Source organism: Cricetulus griseus, chromosome 4, assembly GCF_003668045.3.
Source record: "Cricetulus griseus strain 17A/GY chromosome 4, alternate assembly CriGri-PICRH-1.0, whole genome shotgun sequence".
NCBI lineage: Eukaryota > Metazoa > Chordata > Mammalia > Rodentia > Cricetidae > Cricetulus > Cricetulus griseus.
The window spans coordinates 221,776,240-221,801,715 of record NC_048597.1 but is presented as its reverse complement, the minus strand read 5'-3'; the positions used below and the strand labels follow the sequence as shown (position 1 = coordinate 221,801,715).

General features: G+C 43.8%; 1 protein-coding gene and 1 pseudogene across 1 annotated transcript in view; one reads left to right on the top strand and one right to left on the bottom strand.

Moving 5' to 3' along the window:
* The first annotated feature begins 9,373 nt into the window (after nucleotides 1-9,373).
* LOC100771079 lies at nucleotides 9,374-9,883 on the top strand (annotated as a pseudogene).
* A 222-nt stretch (nucleotides 9,884-10,105) lies between these two features.
* Nucleotides 10,106-25,476, bottom strand: part of Dync1li1 (dynein cytoplasmic 1 light intermediate chain 1) — a 37,662-nt gene continuing 22,291 nt past the window's right edge. The window contains exons 6-13 of the mRNA XM_027415305.2: nucleotides 22,474-22,567; nucleotides 18,278-18,413; nucleotides 17,667-17,778; nucleotides 15,876-15,935; nucleotides 14,372-14,416; nucleotides 13,635-13,755; nucleotides 12,313-12,465; nucleotides 10,106-11,005 (exon numbers count right to left, since the gene is read on the bottom strand). Coding sequence (XP_027271106.1) covers nucleotides 10,893-11,005; nucleotides 12,313-12,465; nucleotides 13,635-13,755; nucleotides 14,372-14,416; nucleotides 15,876-15,935; nucleotides 17,667-17,778; nucleotides 18,278-18,413; nucleotides 22,474-22,567 — 834 coding nt within the window. The 3' untranslated portion in view covers nucleotides 10,106-10,892. The remainder of the gene's footprint in view (nucleotides 11,006-12,312; nucleotides 12,466-13,634; nucleotides 13,756-14,371; nucleotides 14,417-15,875; nucleotides 15,936-17,666; nucleotides 17,779-18,277; nucleotides 18,414-22,473; nucleotides 22,568-25,476) is intronic.

Genomic DNA, 25,476 nt, shown 5'->3' with positions numbered 1-25,476 from the left:
CCGCCCCCGCTTCCGGTCAACTCCGCCCTCCTCACGCCCTCGCCCCGCCCACTCCCGCCCCGCCCCAGCCCCTAGAAAGTCCCTTCTTTTGCCGCGCCCCTCGCGTCCTTCCCGTCCTAACCACGCCTCCCTGCTCCGCCGCACCCCGGGTTCGCCACGCCCCCTCCGCCTTTCCGGCTCGCCTGTTAACTCTTGAAGGAACTGACAGAGTTCCGGGATTTCTGTGGACTTGGGTTTTGTTTTGGTCTGGTTTGGGGGTGGGTTTCTTTTATTACATTTATTTTTTAATCTCCCTACCTAGGGAGGGGCACCGGGCAGAGGTCAGAAGACTATTCCGGGAGTCAGTTTTCCTATCCCTTCGTGTGGGTGGGTACTGAGGACCGAATTATCTTTAGGAGTGGCGGCTGGTGTCTTTACCTAGTGAGCCACCTCTCCGCCCGCCCGGACTTTTAGTTTGGTTTCGGTCTGGATTTTTTTTTTTTTTTTTTTTTGAAACAAGATCTCACCCGCCCAGACTAACCTAGAACTCAGATGTAGCACCTGGAGCTGGTGCCAATCCTCCAGCCTTGATCTCTGAAGTGCCGGGATCGCGGGAATGCACCCCCTCCATGCTCAACCGGTTTTGTTTTTAAAAGGTGCTAAGGGATAGAACTCAGGGCCTTCAGCATGCTAAAACCCACACATCCCTACTGAGCTGCACCCCCAGCCTCCTCCCTTGGAGTTTTATTTCTCACTTCCCACTGTTGTGGGATATTTGTACACTGTGTGAAGATGTGTTTGCTGTGATGGTTGTAATAGAAAGTTGAACGTCCATCCAGTAGCTGGGCAGGAGGTGTGGGTGGGATTTCCAGGGAGAGAAAGGGAGAGGAGAATCTAAGTGCACAGGAGATGCCAGGAGACACGGAAGAAGCTGATGGGCAGCTTGAATGGAGATGAATAGAAATGGGTTAATTTAAGTTATACGAGCTAGTTAAAAACAAGCCTAACTATCGGCCAAGCCTTCCTGACTAATGAGAAGTCTCTCTGACTCATTACATCCCATTGTCGTCCATTGTTTTCATTCATGGGAGGGTGCACGTGTGTAAGAAGGTGCAGGCTCATGTGTGTGTAACTGTGGAGATCAGAAGTCACACACCACTAATCCCAGCACCCTGGAGGTGGAGGCAGGACGACCAGAAGTTCAAGGTTACCTTTGGCTATACAGCAACCGAGTTTGAGGCCAGTGTGAACTACATGAGACTCTGTCTCAAAAAGAAAAAATTAATTTAGTCCAGCAAGCTGGCTCAGCCAGTAAAGGTGTTTACCTCACAAGCCAGTGGACCTGAAATGGATCCCTGGAACTCACAGTAGAAGGAGAGAACTGACTCCTGAAAGTTGTCCTCTGTCCTCTGTTGTGGAATAATTTTTTTGTACCCTGTGAAGATATGTCACCCCAATTGGCTTAATAAAAATATGGGACCTGGTGGTGGTGGTGGTGGCGGCAGCGGCACAGGACTGTAATCCCAATACTTGGAGGCAGAGGCAGGTGGATTTCTGTGGGTTCTAGGCCAGCCTGGTCTACAAGAGCTAGTTCCAGGACAGCCTCCAAAGCCACAGAAAAAACCGTGGCGGGGGGGGGGGGGGGGTCTAAATATCCAATAGCTAGGCAGGATTTCCGGGCAGAGAGGATACTGGGGAAACGGTAGAGATGCCAGGAGACAGAGCAAGCAGGATGGGCAAGAAAGAGGTAATAAAGCCAGGAGACAGGAAGTAAATTAATAGAAATGGGTTAATTTAAATTATAAGAGTTAGTTAGAAACAAGCCTAAGCTATGGCCAAGTTTTTTGTTTTGTTTTGTTTTGTTTTGTTTTTTGTTTTTTGAGACAGGGTTTCTCTGTGTAGCTTTGGAGCCTATCCTGGCACTTGCTCTGAAGACAGGCCTCGAACTCACAGAGACACGCCTGCCTCTGCCTCCCGAGTGCTGGGATTAAAGGCGTGCACCACCAACGCCCGGCCAAGTTTTCATATTAAAAATAAATCTCGCCAGGCAGTGGTGGCACACGCCTTTAGTCCCAGCACTCGGTAGGCAGAGGCAGACAGATCTCTGTGAGACCAGCCTGGTCTACAAGAGCTAGTTCCAGGACAGCCTCCAAAGCCAGAGAAACCCTGTCTCGAAAAACAAAAAACAAAAAACAAAACAAAAAAAAGTCTCCGTATTGCGGAGCCGACAGTCCTGATGAAAGGTCCCACTACAGTCCTCCATGTATACAGTGTGCCATGCACACACACACACACACACACACACACACACACACACACACACACACACACACACACACACACACACACACACACACACCAATAAGAACAAATTTTCATTTTAAAAGTTCGATGTTTTAATTCCTGATGGGTTTACGGAGCCCCCGTACTGGCGACACAGTGAAGAACACACACCTGCAGATGAAAGGGGAAAGGTATCACTGAGCACCACCGTGTTTGTGTTGAAGGAGATCCAATGTATGGGGAGGCCCTCAGGTTTACACTTCAGAGTGAGAGATAAACCAAAGAGCAACCAGGCAAATACACAGGCCAATAATACATAAACTTTTAAAGGAGTTTTGGAAGAACACAAGAAACAGTGTTAGGAAAGACAAAGAAGGAGTCTGGGGTTTGATTCCATAGATTGGATGAAGACATTTAAACGGATCAGACAGCCAAATTTAGCGTAGCTCCAACTACATTCCCAATCGGCATAATCCATTTCCACCAGCAGAGGGCGATAAAAGGCAAAGGACTGCTTAAGGAGGCCTTGGGGCTGGTGTGTTCATCACTGTAGGGTGAAGGCCAGAGTGCTTTGGGGAAAGAAAAGGCTGAGGGGTCAGTTGTCTCCTGTGAGAACCTTAGCGCAAAACAGTTTGATCACTTTGGGACAGGGTGTGTGTTTGTGGGGGGGAAGGGAGTAAACCTCTACTTAACCTGGGGATGGAGATGGTGGGATGCAGTCTGGAGTCTGGATTTGGGCACTATTTTGTAACTATTAACAGGAAGCCTTGTCTCAAACAAAGTGTCACCCCAGGTAGCTAGAAACCCATCTTAGGGAGGTTCATTTGTTTTCTTTCTTTCCCTACTGATTACATTTCGGTTCTTAGGGGATAGATCAAAGGTTCAATGGTTAAGCGCACTGTCTCTTCTTCCCAGAGGATCCAGGTTCTCATCTCAGCACCCACATGGTGATTCACATTTGTAATTTCAGTTCTGGGGGGGTCTGATGCCCTCCTCGGGCCTGTGAGGACACCAGGCACACACACGTGCACATATACGTGCAGGCTAAACACCCATATGCATTAAAATAAATAAATGAATAAGAAAAAAATTCAGTTCTTGAAATGTTAAAGGCTAAAAGATGAAAACAGCCAGGTGTAGTAGCACGTGCCTTTAATCCCACCCTTGGGAGGCAGAGAAGGTGGATCCCTCTGAGTTTGAGGCCAGCCTGGATCTAGCAAGTCCCAGGACAGACAAGGCTGTCAGGCTCCAAAGCTATACAGAGAAACGCTGTCTCAAAAAACAAAAAAATCACAAATAAAATAAAAAGTGAAAACAAGAGCCAGGGGGATGGCTCCGAAAGTAAGGGAGCCTGATATCCAAACCTGAGCAGGTGAGTTCAGAGCCCCAGCACCCACATACAAGCTGGGGAGATGCAGCAGCACTTGCACCTGAATTACCCAACTACTGCTACAGCAAGGGGGGGCGCTGAAGACAGACAAGCCATAATCTCACAGCCCAGCTAAAGCAGTGGACAGGATGACCCTGTCTCCAACATTGTGGAAGGTGAAGACCAATGCCTGAAGTTAGGGCAACTCTGACCTCTGCATGAATGCTGTAGTCTGTGCACATCTACACGCGCGCACACGGCACCGTTCACACACACCACACACATGCATCCCACTGCAGACCATTCATACACCAAGTGAAAAAGCAAGGCCAGGTGTGGAATACACCTGCAATCCCAGCACTCTGGAGGTAGAGGCAGGAGAATCCCAAGTTCAGAGTCACCCTCAGCTCCACCGCGAGTTCCAGGCCAGCCTGGGCTCCACGAAACCATTTCAGAACAGAGAAACCAAAGCAACGCGGGCCAGGTGGAGGTGTGTTCATTTAGTCCTAGCAGAAACAGGCAGATCTCTGTTTGAGGCCCCAGCCTGGTTTACATGAGACCCTGTCTGACTGACACACACTACCCTCACAAAAGGAAGCATCTCCAACCATGAAAAACGTGAGTCTGAATCCCTTCTGTTGCATTCCTGCCTGCCCAGCCTTCTTCCACAGATGGCAAAATTTGTTAGTTCCTGGTTATCTTCCTTGTATTTCTTTTTTATTTGTGTGTGTGTGTGTGTGTGTTTATGTGAACCATGTGCATGCAGGTGCCCGAAGAAGCCAGTAGAGGGCATGAGGTCTCTGGAACTGGAGTTATAGGCGGTTGTGAACTGCCCGATGTGGGTGTTGAGAACCAAACTGAGGTCCTCTGTAAGAACAGTAGACGCTCATAACCACTGAAGGCTCTCTCCAGACATCTTTCTTGTGTTTCTCCAAAAGAAAGAGACAGATTCAGAAATATGTGTTTATTGGTGTGAGCACACACTTGTGGGCTGAAAAGTGCACTAGAAGCTTTGGTGCTGGGAATGCTATCTTGGGGCTGGTTACATATGGTCACTTTGTGATATTTCAAATTGTAATTGTGACATACACTTTTCTGTATTTGCACACTTCAACAATCTGCAAAAAAAATAAAATAAAAAAAAAACAATGAAATTAGCTGAGCGTGGGTTGGCACCTGTCTGTAAACCCAGCACTTGGGAGGCAGAGGCAAGAAGATCAGGGGTTCATAGTCATTCTTTGCTCCTAGCAAGTTGTAGAGAACAGCCTGGGCTAGGTGCAACCTTGTCTCAACAACAAAACACATATACAGATGTGTGGAAATCAGAGGACAACTTGTGAATGTTTTCTCCCGATACTATGTGGACCTCAGGGATTAAGCTCTGGTTCTCAGGCTTGGAGGCAAGCACCTTTATCTGCTGAGCCATCTGGCTGACCCCATAGCACGAGGATTTATTTTAATGCATGGTCACTTGTCCTTTGCCCTTTTTGCTACTAGACTTATACGCGGTGAGACCGAGCATTGTGGCAGGCAATGCAAGGGAGGATAAAAATGCTCAATTCACGGTAGCCAAGGAGGCAAGAGAGGAGCCTGGGGACAAGACAAGCCCTACACAGGTCCATCTCCAATGAGCTACTTCATCTAAATAGGAATCACCTTCCAGAGAATCAATAGCACACCCACACCCACACACGTAGTACCACCGGGAAGAGCAAGGATTTAAATAATGAGCCTACAGGAATATTTCAGATTTAAATTGTAACAATAAAGACAAGTCCATCTGAAATGACTAATAGGTCAAATGTGGATGACTTTTCTCAGTTGAATTTTAGTAAAAACATCACCTGATTAAGGACATACTAAAACAAGCACTCAAAACTGAGTTCATTAAAAAGGCAGAACTGCGATGAACATGGTTGAACAAATGTCCTTGCTGTATGGATGTGCTTCTTTTGGGTATATGTCTAGAAGTCGAGTTGCTGGAAATGGTAGACTGATTCCCATTTTCCTGAGGAATTGCCATACTGATTTCCAAAGTGGCTGTGCGAGTTTGAACTCCCACCAGCAATGGAGGAGTGTTCCCCTTTCCCCACATCCTCTCCAGTATAAACTGTCATTGGTGTTTTTGATTTTGGCCATTCTGACAGGAGTAAGATGGTATCTCAGAGTTGTTTTGATTTGCATTTCATGGATGCCTAAGGATGTTGAACACTTTAAGTGCCTTTCAGCCATTTTAGATTCCTCTATTGAGAATTCGCTATTTAGTTCTGTATCCCACTTTTTAATTGAGTTATTTGGTGTTTTGGGGACTAGCTTGAGTTCTTTGTCTATTTTGGAGATCAGCCCTCTGTCAGATGTGGGGTTGGTGAAGATCTTTTCCCAATCTGTGGGCTGCCGTTTTGTCTTGCTATGTCCTTTGCCTTACAGAAACTTCTCAGTTTCAGGAGGTCTCATTTATTAGTTGTCGATCTCAGTGTCTGTGCTACTGGTGTTATGTTCAAGAAATGGTCTCCTGTACCAATTCGTTCAAGGGTATTTTCCACTTTCTTTTCTAAGAGGTGCAGTCTGGGTGGATTTATGTTGAGGTCTTTGATCCATTTGGACTTAAGTTTTATGCATGGCAATAGATACGGATCTATCTGCAGTCTTCTACATACCAGGGTCCAGTTATGCCAGCACCATTTGTTGAAGACAGCAGCACTATTTGTAATAGCCAGAACCTGGAAGCAACCTAGATGCCCCTCAACTGAAGAGTGGATAAAGAAATGTGGTACATTTAAACACTACTCAGCGGAAAAAAACAATGGAATTTTGAAATTTGCAGGCAAATGGATGGCACTAGAAGATATCATCCTGAGGTAACCCAGTCACAAAAAGACAAACATGGTATGTACTCACTCATTTATGGATTTTAGACATGGAGCGAGGGATGCCAGCCTACAATCTCACCACCAGAGTCTGGGAAACAGGGAGAACCTTAAGAGAGATATGCATGGTACCCCGGAGAAGGGAAATGTTACAAGATTTCCTGAGCAAATTGGGAGCATGGTGGGGAGGGGAGAGGTAAATGGGAGAAAGAGAAGGGGAGAAGAGGAGGGGAGAGGAGGACATGGGGGAGCAGAAAGGTTGAGTCAAGGGAAGAATAGAGGAGAGCAAGATAATATCGTAATAGAGGGAGACAGTATAGGTTTAAAGAGAAATCTGGCACTAGGGAGATTTCCAGAGATCTACAAGGATGATACCAACTTGCAATCTAAGCAATAGTGGAGAGGCTACCTTAAATGCCCTCCCCTGATAATGAGATTGATGACTACCTTATATGCCATCCTAGAGCCTCCATCCAGTAGCTGATGGAAGCAGAGACAGACACCCACAGTTAAACACTAAACTGAACTCCTGGAACCCAGCTGCAGAGAGGACGGAGTGATGAGCAATGGGGTCAAGACCGAGCTGATGAAACACACAGAAACAGCTGACCTGAACAAGGGGGAACTCAGGGTCCCCAGATTGATGGCTGAGAGGCCAGCATGGGACTGATACAGACCTCCTGAATGTGTGTGTCAGTGAGGAAGCCTCGGCAACCTATGGAGCCTCTGGTGGTAGATCAGTATTTATCCCTGGCACACAAATGGACTTTGGGAGCCCATTCCACATGGAGGGATGCTCTCTCAGCCTGGACACATCGGGGAGGGCCTAGGCCCTGCCTGTGATGATATGACATCCCCCATGGAGATCCCCCATGGAGGGCCTTACCATCCTTGGGGAGCAGAGGGGGAATGGAGTGGGGACTTGGAGGGCTAGTGGGGGGACAGGGGAGGGAGAGGGAGCTGGGATTGACATGTGAAGCAAGCTTGTTACTAATTTAAGAATAATAATGAGGAAAAAATGCAGAACTGGTCACACCGGTTTTACCTATTCACTACTCTAGAGCAATTGCCAAGTTTTAAGAATAGCTTCTAATTTGGGAGCAGAAAGGTGAATGTCTGTAATCCCAGCATTTGGAACTCGTTGGCAGGACAATCCCAAATTCTAGCCAGGCTGAGCTACATAGTAGGATATGGTTTCAATGTTAGGCAACATGTACCAACTAACACAACAGTGGTGTGGCGGTTAAGGGCATAACCATACACTTTTTGATTGAATCTGAGGCCCTACTCCACAAGAGGATGTCCAAGCCTGGTTCTGTAAAGCTGGCCAAAAGCCCTTGCTCACAGAAGTCATGCTTTAGAGGGGAACCCACTATGGTCCTGCAATACAGTCATGCTGTCCAACAGCCATCTAAGTATTTGTATTTATGGCTGTCGATTTGTCCTGCTCTCAACCTTAGTCAGGGAAGTTTCAGTTTGCAGTGAGGAGTGGTTAATTCAGAGACTTGCACCCTATCAAAGGGTAAGAGTGACTGTTGAGTGTTCAGCCCTGACTGGGACATCTAGATCAACACCTGCTCCTTAAGCTCAGAGACCACCAAAGAGGGGGCAGAGATAATGTAAACAATGGGCAGGATTGCCAGGAAGGGCTGTCTTCTGGATATGACATGGCCGTCACACTTCAGTTTCCAGCAGCTGTACCTGCACAAGGCCATCAGGCAACATGCCAGCAGAGATGGGAAAGGGGCTCATAAGCTAAGGAGTTTGGCTGATTTCGTTGCTGTGGGAAGAGTCATTTTCCTTTGAGGGATGTGGCCACTAGTAGGTTGCCCATGCTGCTCACTGGATAGCCCCAAACCCATGTGCACACAGCCAGTATTAACTGGATTCAGTGGGTTATAAAAAAATATAAAAGAAGATGCATGCTGGGAAGGGGATGTGTTGGAGGAGGCTCAGCAGAATTAGAAGTGAATATGATCAAAATATGTTGTATGTATGTGTACATATATTCTTAAAAAATAAAAACAAAATCATACCAAAATACCAAAACCAGAAAATCCCAACTATACCCTTTAAATACGAGTCTACAGGGCTGGTGAGACAGCTCACTGGGTAAAGCACTTACTGCCAAATTGACAACCAAGACCCACATGGTAGAAGGACAGAACCAACTGTACAAGTTGTCCTTTGACCTCTAAATTCATACATGTACCAGGACATGTGAGTTCCTAGACACAAACACATACAAAGTTTTGGTTCTTTAAGGTGCTATTTTTATTCATAGCAATATTGGTATAAGAAACTGTCCTGTTTGGGCAGTGGTAGCACCCGCTTTTAATCTCAGCACAGTAGGCACAGGCAGGTGGATCTCTGTGAGTTCAAGGCCAGCCTGATCTACAAAGCAAGTTCCAGTACAGTCAGGGTTGTTACACATAGAAACCTGTCTCAGGGGAAAAAAGAAAAAAGAAACTGTCCTGGCTGGGACATAGCTCAGTGGGTAGAGTGCTTGCCTAACACACATAAAGCCCTACATTCAATCTTTAGTGCCATAGGAAAAAAGGTACAATGGTGCACATCCACAATCCTAACACTGGGGAGGTGGAGACAGAAGAATCAGGTGTTCAAGGCTAGCCTTGTCTACATGAATCTGTCTCAAACATCCTCCCCGCCAAAAAACAAAGAGGTAGGGGAAAATTAGACTACATAGTGAATTAAAGGTTAGCAGGAGATATATAGCATCCTGTTTCAAAAGCAAACAAACAAACAAAAAAAAACCCTGTAATTCTACACGCCTGTGGGAGAAGGTGCTGATCAAGAACTCCAAATTAAGAAAGCTGGTGTTTTTTTCTTGTTTTTTTTTTTTTGCCAAGGCAGCCATCTTCCAGTGACTCGCCAAAATGACGGACACAAAGGGCAAGAGGCGGGGCACTTGCTACATGTTCTCTAGGCCTTTTAGGAAGGATGGAGTTGTTCCTTTGGCCAGGTGCATGCAAATCTACAAGAAGGGTGACATCAAGGGAATGGGCACTGTTCAAAAAGCAATGCCCCATAAATGTTACCATGGCAAAACAGGAAGATGCCGGGAGCATCATTATAAACAAGCAAGTTAAGGGCAAGACTCTTGCCAAGAGGATTAATGTGCGGATGGAACACATCAAGCACTCTAAGAGCAGAGACAGCTTCCTGAGGCAGGTGAAGGAAAATGACCAGAAGAAGAAGGAAGCCAAGGAGAAGGGCACCTGGGTTCAGCTGAAGTGCCAGCCTGTACCACCCAGAGAGGCACACTTTGTGAGGACTAACGGGAAGCAGCCTGAGCTGCTGGAGCCCATCCCATATGAATTCATGGCCTAATGTACAAAAAGAAATAAAAGACCTGGACTGTAAAGGGTTTTTCTTAAAAAAAAAAAAAAGAAAAAGAAAAGAAAAGAAAGAAAAAAAGAAAAAGAAAAGAAAAAGAAAGCTGGTGAGTGAATTTCACCTATTCATTTGCCTCTGAGAAAGATCAGAATGTTTAGTAATCCTATCAAGTCAATCATTTCAAATTACTAACAAATTTCATTCTTCAGCTGACAAATCAAACTGGAATATAAGAAAAGGCAACACGTTATTTGACCCTGAATGCAGAGAATAAATACTTTATTAACTGATTACAGTTGAAAGTCACGAACAAAAAAGGAGTATATTAAGGCAGAGCCATATATATATATATATATATACATATACATATATATATATATATGTATAGACAACTGCAAAGCCGGTTCTCTCTTTACATGTTCATAATTTCTGTATCTCTCACACTCAGGTCATGTGCTTGCTTTCTTGATCAGAGGTGCATCTTGGCCAATGGTTCTAACCCTTTTGGTGGTAACTTACAGCATCACGCAGTGAGACAACTGTGCCTCAGGTGTGACTACACTGTTGTTGGTGTGAAATCTGACAACTGATCAGTGTTCTTCAGAAAACCATATGGTGCCTTTAAAAATGATTTCAATAGTCTTACCTAAAACAATTTAGACTTCTGAGTTAATCAACTGCCCAATTATACATTTTTCTGCCCTTCCCTAAATGTCCTGTGCAGCTTACACAGCTTGGGGAACAGGGTCACTTGGTTCTAGTGCAGTCTTACACACTTTCAGATTTTTTTCAAAATCCAAAATTATTTCTTTATGCAGAACGGCAATGCAAACAGTTATTCTACATAATGTAAAATTGTCTTTCTTCTGTGTAGCTCCTCTTTTAAAAATGGGCAGCCACAAAAAAAAAAAAAAAAAAAAAAAGTTCCTTTGTCTGTCTGTAAAAGTTTCCAGCTCCCTAATTCCAACTTGGAAGGAAAAGGCAGAGGCAAGCTGACGTTACCCAGGAGAATGAACAAATGGCTTTGTTTGGTGTCTTCAGGAGGCTTCGCCTTCCGTGGGAGATGTAGGTGTTGTAGGAGAAACGGAAGCAGGTTTCCGTGTGATTCTGTCTAACTCTGCATGAACGTCTGAGAGCACAGGCTTCTGGCCTACAGTGTGTTTCAAAAAGAAAGAACAAGCGTTAGACATAGTCTTCTACTTAAAACTGGCCAATGCTTCCACTGACTTTACCCTTCCTGCGCTGACCATGGTGGCTAAGGCAGATGACTGCTGAGTTAGTTCAAGGCTGGGTAGGCTACTACATATCAAGACCCTGTCTTGGGGATGAAGGTGGCAAGTGAAAACAATAGCTGGGCAGGGTGGTCAATGCTATAATCGCAGCGCTGAGGAGGCTGAGAAAGGTGGACTGCCATAAGATCATGGCTAACCTGAGCCACATGATAAGTTTGAGGCCATATCTCAAAAAAACTTTGTTGTCTACTAAGGTATATAAACATCCTTAAAAATACAGGTCCTTGTTTTAAACCAAGAAGCAGTACCTATCATTTAACCTCATATGGGGGGTTTTGTCGTTTCTATTTTAGGGCACAGGGCAGTGAGCAATCCAGAAAACAGCAGAGCTGGAGATCTAGAGAGGGGAGTGAGAACCGCCTCTAAAAGAGCAGCTGATACAGATGACAGGGGCCCCAGGACCCTCCTAACCTGCTGAGGGGTAACATGGTCCATTGCTCTGAAACTCCAGTCATTCTCCCATCTTTAAATGCAGGGGTTGGTGTGATGGCTCAGCAGGTAACGGCACTTGCCACCAAGCCTGATGACCTGAGTTTAATCCCCGACAGCCACATGGTAGAAGAAAACTGAAGGCAGAAAGTTGTCTTCTGACCTCCCCACACGAATTTAATATAGAATCATGACATGACCCAGAACTCCAATCTCAAATATTGCCCCAACTTATTAAAAATGTAAGTTCACTTAAGAATTATCATTTATAGCAGCATTATTCAAAATGGCCAAAAAAGAAAAAGAGAGAGAGGGAGGGAGAGAGGGAAGGAGGGAGAGAGGGAGGGAGGGAGGGAGGGAGGGAGGGAGGGAGGGAGGAGGGAGGGAGGGAGGGAATAGCCAAATAAAATGTGGCTCATCCACACAAGAATGTGTTATTGATCCAGGAAAAGAAGAGGAGCTGTGCCACAGGCTACTTCACAGAGGAGCCTGAGAACACAGGAAACAAGACACACTGCTAAGACTGCAGCTGTGTGAAGGCCAGCTAGGCAGGCCCCAGACAAGGAGACCAGTGGCCCAAACACTGGAAGGCCTGGAAAGCTTGACTTTCTTTTGAGAGATGAACATGATCTGTAACTAGATTCTGTGACAGTGTCTAAAGCCACATGTGACTTCATCTTACACCACACCCAGGAGGCTACATTCCAAGAAAAGTGCCCTGCTTAGGAGGCTCTACCTGACTTTTTGGCGGAGGGTGGCAAGCCGCTGCTTCCCCCTGCAGCCCCTCCTCCAGGACTGCCCCCGACCCCGGGGCCTCCAGGGGAGCCAGTCTTCTTACTCAACAGACTATTGAAGAAGTTTGCCAGGACACCTTCGCTCGTCGCTCCAGCTTTAAAACAAACAAACAAAAAGTCTTTTAGAATGAAGACTACTTATAGTTTTGTCTACTCATACACAAAGCAATCGAAAGGATAGATGTTTATTCTGAATTTATTCATTATTATTGTGTGTGTCTGATCTGTGTGTGGGTGGTAGTGGGTGTGGCACCACTGTATGTAGAGTGCTTGCTGGCAAGCCTGAGTACAGGCCCCAGTGCATGTCAGTGTGAAGAAGAGAACCAACTCCATCAAGTCGTCTACGGCTTCCACAAGCACTTTACCTGCTAAGCCATTTTGCCAGCCCTAAAGTAGTATTTTAAAGGGCCAAAGTTATTATTATCTTATTTATATTATTGTATGTGTAAGTATGCATGCAGACTACATGTGTGTAGGAGCCCACAGAAATCAGAAGAGGCATCAGATCCCCTAGACCTGCAGTTACATATGGCTGAGCAGCCATGTGGGTGCTGGGAACTGAACCCAGGTCGTTTGCAAGAGCAGGCAGTGCTCTAAACCACTGAGCCATAGGCAGCCTTGGGCCAAAAGTATTTTAAACATACATGTTAGATGCTAATATACCTCTCTCACACACACACTTCTTAAATTTTTATTTACTTATTCATTCATTTATTTATTTTTCAAGACAGGGTTTCCTTGTATAGCCTTGGATGTCCTGGCACTAGCTCTGTAGACCAAGCTGGCCTGGAACTCACAGAGATCCATCTGCCTCTGCATCCTAGGTGCTGAAATTAAAGGTATGTGCCACCATTGCCCAGCTACCTCTGTGTGTGTGTGTGTGTGTGTGTGTGTGTGTGTGTGTGTAGGTTACAAGACAACCTGCAGGAGTGGTTCTCTCCTTCCACCATGTGGGTAGCTCTAGGGATTGAACTCAGGTTGTCAGGCTTGGTGACAAGTGCCTTTACCAGCTAAACCATTTCGCCAACACTAGGTTACCTATTAATTATCAAAATTAATTTCTCCAGTGGTCTCCCATAGGAGAATAATTAAAGCTTTTACCATGAGCACAGTGGTGCACTGAAAAGACACGTGGTGATTACAGCCTGATTATGAGCTCCTATCTACAAAACGAAGCTCAGAGTATGGAGCAAAAAAGGAAAACATTTCAGTAGATTCATTATCAAATGTAATGCACTGCTTCCTCCAAGAGACAGATCCATACCTTTCATGTTTGGATCAATTTTTTTTGATCCTGCAGGGATGGGAGACACGCTGGCAACATTGGATGACACAGATCTGTTTGGTGTTCGAGGGGACCCGCCAGGGACTCTTGGAGATGCATCCTAGGTAAAAAAAAGCACAAATATTAAAAATTAAAACCTTCACAATATTAAAAAACATTCTGCTATTAGCCCCACCTATTCTGCTAGCCTTTACACTACAACTCATTGATAAAAATACTAAGAATCCCATCCTCATTAGGGAACACTACAGACCTATCACATTTTAGGATACCAATGAGTACACTAGCAGAAAGGGGGACATGTGCTGGGTAAGGAAGTGTAGCTTTGAGCACAAGCTTGGCAGACAGAGCTGATTTCCCAGCTGTGTGATGAGGTGTGTCATGGTGTCCTCTCTCGTCCCCCTTACCAGTCCATCTACAACATGGAATTATGATGTAACAGGACTCCTCTGTAAGACTGTCCTGAGGGTTTGTAAAGCATACACACAGCTTATGTAATGGCACAGAGGCATAAGAAAAGTACTGAAGAGATCTTAACATTTCAGTGTTCTAAAAAGGAGTACAGAAGAATTATCAACTGAAGCATACCGTGTGTGTGTTTGTGTATGTGTGCTCGAGCGCTCACGAGAGCACATACCCAATCATGTGTCTTTTTAAGAGAACTATAACAGTATGTGTTGAACATTAATAGTTTTGTCAGAGTATGTAATACTGACCACAGGTCTTCCAGCTGCAGTTGGTGGTTGCTTTGCTAAAAGGGACTGGAGGAAAAAAGAATTCTAGTTTAGACATTCATAGTCTACATTACTGTCTTTTTAAAGAAAATATACAATTTTTTTTATTTTTTAAAGACAGTGTTTCTCTTCGTAGCTCTGGCTGTCCTGGAACTCACTCTGTAGACCAGGCTGGCCTCAAACTCAGAGATTTGCCTGCCTCTGCCTAAGTGCTGAGATTAAAGGCGTGCACCACCAGCATCTGGCCACGGCTTAACTTTTACATCTGTATGCACATTAACCTTAAAAGTAATCATGGGCCAGGCATAGTGATGCACACATTTAATTCCAGCACTCAAAAGGAAGAGGCAGGTAGATCCCTGTGAGTTCCAGGCCAGCTGGGGCTACACAGTGAGACCTCGTGTCAAAAATAAATAAATTAGCCAAGTGGTAGTAGTACCTGCCTTTAATCCCAGCACTTGGGAGACAGAGGCAGGTGGATCTGTGAGTTCAAGGCCAGCCTAGTCTACAAAGCAAGTCCCAGAACAGTGAGGGCTGTTACACAGAGAAACCCAGCCTCAAAAAGTCAACCAACCAACCAATCAATCCACAAATAAGTAAATGAGGAGCTGGAAAGATGGCTCAGCTGTTAGGAGTACTGGCTGCTCTTCCAGAGGACCACGGTTCAATTCCCAGCTCCCATATGGTAGCTCATAACCATCCAAACTCCAGTCTTAGGAGATCTCTTCTGACCTCCTTGGGCATCCAGCACACACATGGTACACATACCCATGCAAGCAAAACATTCATATATGGAAAACATTTTTTATTAAAATAATTTAATTTTTTTAAACTTTTTTTAAAGATTTTTTTATTTATTTATTATGTATACAACATTCTGCTTCCATATATATCTGCAACACCAGAAGAGGGCACCAGATCTCATTACAGATGGTTGTGAGCCACCATGTGGTTGCTGGGAATTGAACTCAGGACCTTTGGAAGAATGGTCGGTGCTCTTATCCTCTGAGCCATCTCTCTAGCCCCAATAATTTAATTTTTAACAAACTAAAAACAGCTGGGGTGGTAGTGCTGCATGCCTTATTCCTAGCACTTGGGAGGCAAATTTTTTTGTAAGTTCAAGGCTAGCCTGGTCTATCGAGTGAGTTCCAGGACAGCCAGGGCTACGCAGAGAAACCCTGTCTTGTAAAAATAAAAATAAAAATCTCTAGCATGAAGGTTAAAAGGGTAAAGACATTTGCCATCTAGCCTGATGAACTGAATTCAATTCCCGGGAGGATCAACCCCCAAAAGTTGTTCTCTAACAACACAGGAGCAGTGGCACGCATGCACACCTCACTCTACCTCACACACATTAAATAAACAAATAATGTAATAAAAATGTAAGCATGTGATAGTTATATAGATACACACAGGGCTTGAAGGCAAATGAACTCATCTTTGCATAATTAATTCTACAAAGACCACCTCTAAAGTGACTTCATACCTGTAACTTCATGAGAAACACTTGGTCATCTTCTGCCATGATCTCCTTCTCATGCACAAACTGAAAGGAGTAAGTTGGATGAAATGGATAAGTTGAATGCATTTTGCTACCACCACCAATAACTGTGGCTTAGGCTAACTGAAAGACGGTTCAAGAGCTTGAACTTTACCTCTCTTTACTTAAGTGATGTCCTAGTGCGGCTGTGTTATTTTGTTAGCTTTATATTGAAAAGCTACACAGAACAGTGGCCACCACCGAGCTGTATGCCCAGCTCTGATATTCTCTCTTCTTGTGAGTGGCCACTCCTACAACAGCCCCTCAGGCCCTTACCACCCAGTTTTCATCGTCACTTGCTAGATGACCCATGTATTAGAGCTCATGCTGTTGTTTTAATGGGTTCTCACTCTGCAGTCCATGCTGGCTTAGGACTCATTATGCAGATCAGGCTGGCCTCAAACTTGTGGCAATCCTCCCAGGTCTGTTTCCAAAGAGCTGGGATTACAGGTGTGTGCCACCAGGCCCAGATAGGTGTCAGCTTATCATTTATCTTATGTATATCCTTCTCCATCTTAGCACTCTGTAGCTAGACAGAGCCTGAGTGCAATGCATGAAAGAGAAGGACACCGTAAAGCTTAATCACTTTGGCTAAGAAGGGAGTGTGGGGGAGATGAAGAGGCAGTTAAAAGTGTGTACTGATCCCGAAAAGGACCTGCATTAGGCTTCTAACTCCAACGCTGGGCAGCTCACAACTCACTGTAGCGAAGCTGCAGGGGATACAGTGCCCTCTCCTGACCTCTACAGGCACCTCTGCTCCTGCATACAAACACCCACATCAAAATGCACACCCATACACAAATACAAAGGGGAGCGATTTCGTGTGTTTTTCTTTTTTATTTATTTCTTTTGTTAGCTATCCAAAGCAAATTAACATGCTGATTCATTTTTCACTGGAGCTTGCTTTTCTCACTGCTCAGCAACCTGAAAACAGGTGCCTACACTGTGAATGCTTCAACTCAGTAAGGGTTAGAACATGTATCACATCAATATTATTTTTTTCCTAAAATGCTGTAAAATCTTCGAGGAGGATTACATGTAAATATTTATTTTATGTCACTTTCAGAAACATCTATATCTGTATTAATCTACTGAACATTATGTACTACAGCTAAATAGAAAGTCATGATGTACACATAAGGAACACATAACCTGATTTAACAGTCCTAAAGTAAAACCTTAGCCAAGACTAAAACAAAATAAGAAGTTTCAAATAGCCATGAGCCAGTACAGGTAATCACTGAGTATGGTCAAGATCCAAGATCTGCCTCAATGGGTAGAGGGGAGGAAAACACTGTCGTGTTGCTCTCAGTGGGTAGAGGGGGGAAAGCACTGTCGTGTTGCTCTCAGTGGGTAGAGGGGGGAAAGCACTGTCCTGTTGTTCTCAGTGGGTAGAGTGGAGGAAAGCACTGTCCTGTTGTTCTCAATGGGTCTGGGAAGAGCTATAGCCTCAGAACTCCACAGTCTCCATGAACTCTAAGTGATCAAGAGACACAGGTCCACTCACGTGGCTTCCACAGTATGTTAGAAACCCATTCAGTGCTAGTGTCTGCAAATATCAAGACAGAAAGACTAATGTAGTCAGCTGACATTTGCTGGGATAGATAACATGTGTGAAGCATACTCAGCATCTCTCATGACAGCTAAGGAGACCGTCTTCTTCTGGACCCTAATATGTCAGACTATAGATTAACTCTCAGCTTAGGTCTAGATAGTAAGACCATTTCTAAAACTTACCTTTCGGACAGGAGGTTTGGTTATGATGTCTTCAAAATTATCTTCTATTTTCAAAGTTTGAAAATTTTCATGTAATATTCCTATTTTCTTATCATTATCCCACCCTGCTGGACTGGAGAGAAAAGCACATAAAACTATCAAGCATTTATACCATCATTTTTTCCACTTAACCCATGGAACAATTTTGGGGAGTTGAGGGAGCACAGTACTAAAGGATTGAGTTTTTCTTTTTCTCCAGCACTAAGGATTGAATGTGTGGTGGCTTCGTGCATCAGTCATGAGCTCTACCACTGAACTACAGCCCCAGGGACCAAATACAGGACTTCATGCATGCTAGGGAAGCATTCTACCAGTCTCACCCAGGAAAAATGTAAAACCAAGTCCACACTTCATTTTGGTCATCATATACTGTAACAGCTGAAGAATTAGACACCCTAATAAGGCACCTCACAGACAATCTAACTAAAACAGCACAGAACTTGCAAAAGCTGGGCAGGCAGTTAAGACTGAGAGGCAATGAGATACAGGTCCAGGCAGGTCATAAGCAAACTATCCCACCCACTTGCCACCCAGGCCCATCTCAGCATAAACTGCACTTTGCACACACTTACATAAACACTGCATCCTTTTCCACCACCACCGCAGGGGTCTTATAGGGGAACCCGTACAGCTTCTGGACGATGTATTTATAAACTAAGTCTATGTTCTTGTTCTCTTTTACTGAAGTGTAAATAAGCGCTGCACCGTCTAGTCTTCTCGTTAAGGAAAAAAGTACAAGATTCATGAAGGTACCATAAACCATGTTTTCAACTTACCATGCACATATATATGCACAGTGGCTTGGGAGGAAGCATCCAGGGTATCTAATATGATGACAGTTAGCAAGAATTTCTGAATTGCCCGGCACTCAGGAAGGAGAAGCCAGAGGTCAGAAGTTCAAAGTCATCTTCAGCTACACAGAGACTTTAACACCAGTGATATGACACTCTGTCTCCAAAAAAAAAAAAAAAAAATTCAAAAGTAAAAATACTTATGGGGGCTGGAGAGATGGCTCAGTGATTAGGAGCACTGCCTGCTCTTCCAAAGGTCCTGAGCTGAATTCCCAGCAACCACACGGCGGCTCACAACCATCTGTAGTGAAATCTCGTGCCCTCTTCTGGCCTTCAGACATATATGCAAGCAGAACACTGTGTACATAATAAATAAATACATCTTTAAAAAAAATGCAGTAACAGCTGCCAGATGATTTTTTTTAAAAAGAATAATTATGTGCTACGAGGAAAATAGAATAATTTTGTATAATTTAGTTTTAGGAGGATAGATGCTTCAGTAGGCTAAGAAGTATCAGTAAATTTAACAATAATGATACCACTATCATATTTAAAGCACATGAAAATGCTGGGCATGGTGGCACCAAGGAAGCTGAGACAGAAGTATCACCACTTTGAAGCCAGCCTGAACCACACAGTGATGCCTGGTCTTTAAAGGGGAATGAGATGAGGGGAGGGGCTAAGAGATGGCATCATGGGTAAGAGTGCTTGCTGTGAAAGCAAGAGGACTCAGCCTAGACTGACTGGTGCTCTGGTGATCTGACTGACTTACTTACTGTCTCAAAAGACAAGGTGGACAGCAACAAAGAAAGACACCCGGCATTCTCCTCTGTCTGTTACACATACATGGCATGGGCAACTACATACACCACACACACCAAACAAATAATAAACAAAAATGAGTAAGATGTTTGTTTGGGAGCTTGAGAGAAGGCTCAGGGGGTAAAAGCTCTTGCCACCAATCCTAAAGACTAGAGTTCAAATTCTGGGACATACATGGTGGAAGGAGAGAACCAACTCTTGTAAACTGTCCTTTGACCTCCCTAACCTTTTATCTAGAAGCCAGGGTGGATTACAGGCCTGAGGAAAAGAGCATGTGACCACTGACAGACAATATTTTCAGAGTGGCTATTCCAACTTCTATAACCACCTAGAAGAATCCGTCTAGCACTGGCCACTGTGCTCCTGAGAAAGGAGGGTGACTGAGGCCAACATGAAATGCCAGGAGTATTCCTCACTGGGATATTCATATTTTCTAGAACTTGACTTTAGGCTTACAAACTTAAAATATTGTTAAAAATAATTTAACTTGGCACAAACGAACTATTAATCTTAAGAAAAACTTAATAATATAAACTCCAAATTAATCATCTTGCTCATAATAATACAAACCAATTTTTTTGTTTTGTGTTTTTGTTTTTTGGCGACAGTGTTTCTCTGTGTAGCTTTGGAGCCTGTCCTGGAATTGCTCTGTAGACCAGGCTGGCCTCGAAGTCATGGAGATGTACCTGCCTCCACCCATTAAAGGCATTCATCACTGCTCGACTTACAAACCAATATTTAGTAATTTAGAATTATTGGTTTTTTTTTTTTTTTGGTTTTTCAAGGCAGGGATTCTCTGTGGCTTTGGAGGCTGTCCTGGAACTAGCTCTTGAAGACCAGGCTGGTCTTGAACTCACCAAGATCTGCCTGCCTCTACCTCCCGAGTGTTGGGATTAAAGGCGTGCGCCACCAACGCCCAGCTGAGCAGCCAGTACTTTTAACAACTGAGCCATCTCTCCAGCACCCCTCCCCAGGAAATGTTAAAAGCAGATTGTTCCATTCTCGACTTGGAATGCACAAAACTAAGAGGTCTTAGAATCTAAGACTTTGATAAGCATAGCCTGATTCTGAAACCACTAACTTAGGCTCTTTGTAACATAGAAAACAATTTAAAAATGAAAACCAAACCTACAGACTCATCTTGCCCTATCACTCACTAACAAATGGGCACAGCTAGCTGGGTGTGATGGCACATGCTTTTAATCCCAGCACTTGGGAGGCAGAGGCAGGAAGAACTCTTTGAGTTCAAGGTCAGTCTGGTCTACAGAATGAGTCCAGAACAGTCAGAACCTCATAGTGAAACCCTGTCTCAAAAAACCAAAATAGATAGACAGACAGACAGGTAGACACAGACAGACAGACAGAATAAATGGATACAGCTTTTTAGGTTTTGAGACAGTTTCAGGATGTGGCCCAGGGTGGCCTTGAACTTATATAGCCCAGGCTAGCATTAAACTCCATTCTATTGTCTTAGCCTCCTAGGTGCTAGGATTATAGGCATGTTTCACCATGCCATGCATAGTTTTGAATGAGGTAGATTGACAATATTGTTACATTATAATTTTACACATATACCTGTTTATTAGTTGCTTTTTTGTTGCTGTGGTAAAACACCAGAACCAAGGCAACTTACAGAAGGAAGAGTTTATTTGGTTTACAGTTCCAGAAGGATAACAGTCTGTCATGGCAGGCAGGCATGGCAGCAAGTGGCAGGCATGGAGCAGAATGCCATGAGCTCACATCCTTTATCATAGCACAAAGCAGAAAGGCTGAGTCTTAACTCTAAAATCTATCTATCTATCTATCTATCTATCTATAGTACATATTTATAGGTATCTTATGTAATTGTAGGTAAATATAAAATACTATGGTTCCCAGGCTCAGGTGAGGGCTTGCTTGCTTTTCTTTTCTCTGGAGTTTGGTTGGTTGATGTGTGTGGGGAGAGAGAGAGAGAGAGAGAGAGAGAGAGAGAGAGAGAGAGAGAGAGAGAGAGAGAGAGAGAGAGAATAGAGACAGACTCTGTAGTCTGTAACTTTGAGCCTCCTATGGCAGTCTCCAAGTGCTTGGGTTACAGGCTGTACCTCTACACAAAGCCCATCTGCAGTGACATACTTCCTCCAACAAGGCCACACCATCTAACCTTCTCCAACAGCACTACCAACTGGGAACCAGTATTCAAATACATGAGCCTACGGGGGACAGTCTCATTCAAACCATCACAACCTGGTAATTAATTGTCTTAAGCACAATTCTTTAAACATGGTAAACAAACATTTCATATTTCAATTCTTGCCTTCAGGTGTAACAAAGTAGGCAAGAGTCATTAGTTGTGCCCCTCTTCCCAATCTTTTCCCCAATTTTTTAATGAACCATCCCTGTAGTGTGCTACTATAAACAAAAAGAGGCTTCTTTAATGACCTTCTTTTCTTCAGCTCACATGAGCTGACTTCAAAAAAATCAATGTATCTGTTAAAAAAAAAAAAAACTGTACTTGCTGACCCAGATGGTTTTCAGAGGGAGATGCCCTTTCTGAAAAGGTCCCACCCAGAGCTGAGTGTCGAGGTACAGCCCATAATCCCAACACTTAAGAGGAGGCTGACACAGGAGGCACTTGGGTTCTAGGCTAGCCTAGGCTAGGCTACACAGTTTGCCTCAGCTACACACACTGGCCAGCTAGCCCTAGGCATCCTCCGTCTCTGGCACCCAATGCAGTAAGTACACACACACACACACACACACACACACACACACACACACACACACACCCCAAAACTCCAAGAAAAGCAGCCAGCCACGCCCTGTCCTGCCCCCGCTCCCTGCCTTGGGGATTTCCTGCTCACTCTCTGGCTGGATACCTTTTGTATCCTATAAAAGACCTTTGTATCTATGTGCCCTTCTTCCAAGACAGAGACTTGAGAACAAACCTGCTCAGGACCAGCCTTGGATAAGTCTGTTTTCTCCCATTTACTACCGATCATCTCCCTTCTCTTCAACAGAGCAGAGAGAGCAGTACAAACCTAACACTCTAGTCACAGTACCTCAGAACACCCACATGTGAGTGACGGGGCAAGCGGACAGCTAGACTGATAGGATACTCGAAGACTTTCTAAAGTCATCGTAACTGTTGAGATTGGTGGGGCACTGTTAAAGGATACACTGTAAACAGAACTTGCGGATGTGTGACTGGATAAAATCGAAGTGTTCATCTCTGTAGTCATGCTCTTTCTCCAATACGCTAATGGCATCACACTGTGGAGATAAAGCAATCATAAGATGGCATTGCAGTAATTATAAACACTGAGACCCAATAGGATAATTTAAACAACCAAACAGTTCAATTGTTGATAAGAGGACATGGCAAGTTACCATTACACTATGGTGGCCGACTAGCAAAACCTGGAATATCAACAGAGACATCCTTCTGTGTTACCCTCACCTGGCCAGAATGCTCCAGACAGTTTCAGTACATGAAAGAATGAAGACCAACAGACTTATGTCCAGTGGTCACATCTGCCATTCAGCCACCAAGCTCCTAAAATGAATGAATTCATGTACCCTATTTCAGCTCTACAGAACACAGCTGTGTATTCCCTCCACCTGGGGTCCCATCTCTTCCCTGGTGCTTCAGTCACCGCATTACAGCCCCTGCCACTATGAAACACCACCTGCACAGTCAAGATTAATGCTTCCTTGCTATAAAAAAAAACACTAAGGACAATACAAAGAGGGATATTCAAACACCGCGACATCCAAATAATTTCGCTGGAACTCTTCCAAATTCAAAGTGTAGAATATATAAACACTGTATACTGTTAATTATTATGCAACAATAGTCTGGGGTCAAATTTCATATACAGATTTGTTACACACACATACATTACAGAACAGTCTTCCTAGGTAATCATGAACACTGGCTTGCCTGTTTTATATACTACTGAGAGACATCCCAAATCATTAAAGACACTTTATTGTACTGCTGAAATACTGGTGAAGTATGGCAGCTTAGTAAACAGCTTTTAACCTATACATGAGACTGGAGATGTAGCTCAGAGGTAGAGCATGTGTGAGGCCCTGGATTCAGCTCCCAGCATCCTCTCACTTCTTAAAAAGAGCTAACTGAGCCAGGATAGTGGCACACTGTATTTCATAAAATTTTAAGACACCATCAGGTGCACTTTAGTGCATGAGCTTTAAAAATGTGTAGAGGGGAAAGAAAAGAAAACAAAAAGTTTGAGCACCAAGAATGTGTGTCCTTAGAGGGATGGAAATGTGGTTCAACTACATCAGCTGAAAGAGTAACAGGGGAGAGGCTGGTGAGCAGCTCAGTGGGTGACATCAGGCTTTCTAACCCATGTCCTAAATGGTAGAAGGAGAGAGCCGCTGCCCACAAATTGTCCTCTGACCTCCATTTGATCACTATAGAAAAGCTCACATGCATATAAAACATAAATTGTGTTTATGAACTAAGTTGTAGTTCTAAAACACTGACATATTTGCCAATAACCAGCTGCAAAACAACCATGAACTACACACAGATTCTAGTGTATGTAAAATAGTGTTCCACAGAAAAAGATGTAACAATGCATTATAGCAAAGTCACCACTTGAAAAGCAGATAACAGGCTTGAACTCATTTAAATACTTCCATGCTATTCCTTAGTTACTGATAATCTTTGTAAAATTTAAAATAAAACTTAAGCCAGGTCTTTAGGGTTTGGTTTTTAATTATTTTTATCCCAAAGTCGAACAGATTTCTGCACTTTCTTCTCATTACAAGCACCTTTTCCATAGTATAAAAAGCAGGAATAATTTTATGCCTTTAGAGTTATGTTAGTTCTGGGAGTAAGGCTCAAAGGCAGACCATTTGACTAGCACATACAAGGCCTTGTGTTTTGATGGAAGGGAACAGAACGGTTTATGTTCTGACACTTTCTCAACCATTCCACGATGGACAAATAGTAAAAACACATTACTTATGACCAAGTAGACAGAAAACGGGCTTGGCAGATAAGCTATGCTTCAAAAGAAGTATCTTTTCAGTACAAAATACATTCAGAAAAAAAAAAAAGTTAACAGAAATATCTGCTTATCTTCTATGTACAAGGTAAGGTCTAGCTATGTAGCACAAACTGGTCTGGAGCTCATGAGACCCAGGAGTATGCCACCATCCCCAGTAAGCCAACAGACTTTTGGAAACATGAGTCTGTCAGCACCTTTTAATAAATACACAAATAACAAGGTCTTAATAATGGCATATCAACATTACATAACAGGTGATACAAGGAACTTAAAAGTCAGCTGTAGCCAGATGGTGGTGGTACACATCTTTAATCCCAGCACTCAGGAGGCAGAGGTAAATGGAGCTGTGAATTTGAATCCAGCCTGGTCTACAGAGCAAGGTTCAGGACAGTCAGGGCTATGCAGAGAAACCCTGTCTCAAACAAACAAGCAAACAAAAACAAGAAGTTAGGATGCCGGGCAGTGGTGGCACACACCTTTAGTCCCAGCAGAGGCAGAGGCAGAGGCTGGGGGATCTCTGTGAGTTCGAGACCAGCCTGGTCTGCAAGAGCTAGTACCAGGACAGCCTCCAAAGCCACAGACAAACCCTGTCTCAAAACTGTCTCAAAAAAAAAAAAAAAAAGTTAAGATAGTATAATAAAAGGTAATGTTGGAAGGCATTTTATTTTAAGTTGAATATAGTGATGCACGTCTTTAACCCCAGCACTAGAGACAGAGCAAGCTGAGTACCAGAGCAGCCAAGGTTACACAGTGAGCTACAGTTACTCCCTGTCTCCAAAAAACCAAAACAAAACAAAAAAACCCAAATGAACAAAAAAAAAAAAAAAAAAAAAAAAAAGTTATTTTATATGAAAATAATAAGCTATTGGGGACTGGAGAAAAGGTCCAACAAATAAGAGCATTGGCTGCTCTTCCAGAAGATCAAGGTCTTAGTATCCACACGACAGCTCATAATCATCTAAAATTCCAGTCCCAGCAGACCTGACACCCTCTTCTGGCCCAAGAGGGCACTATATGCACATGGTGCATAGACATACATGTAAGTAAAACACGCACACATACAGAATAGAATAAACAAGCTACAATAATATCACTGCACCTATGGCTATTTCTAATAAGTTAATGGTACAGTGAGGTCTA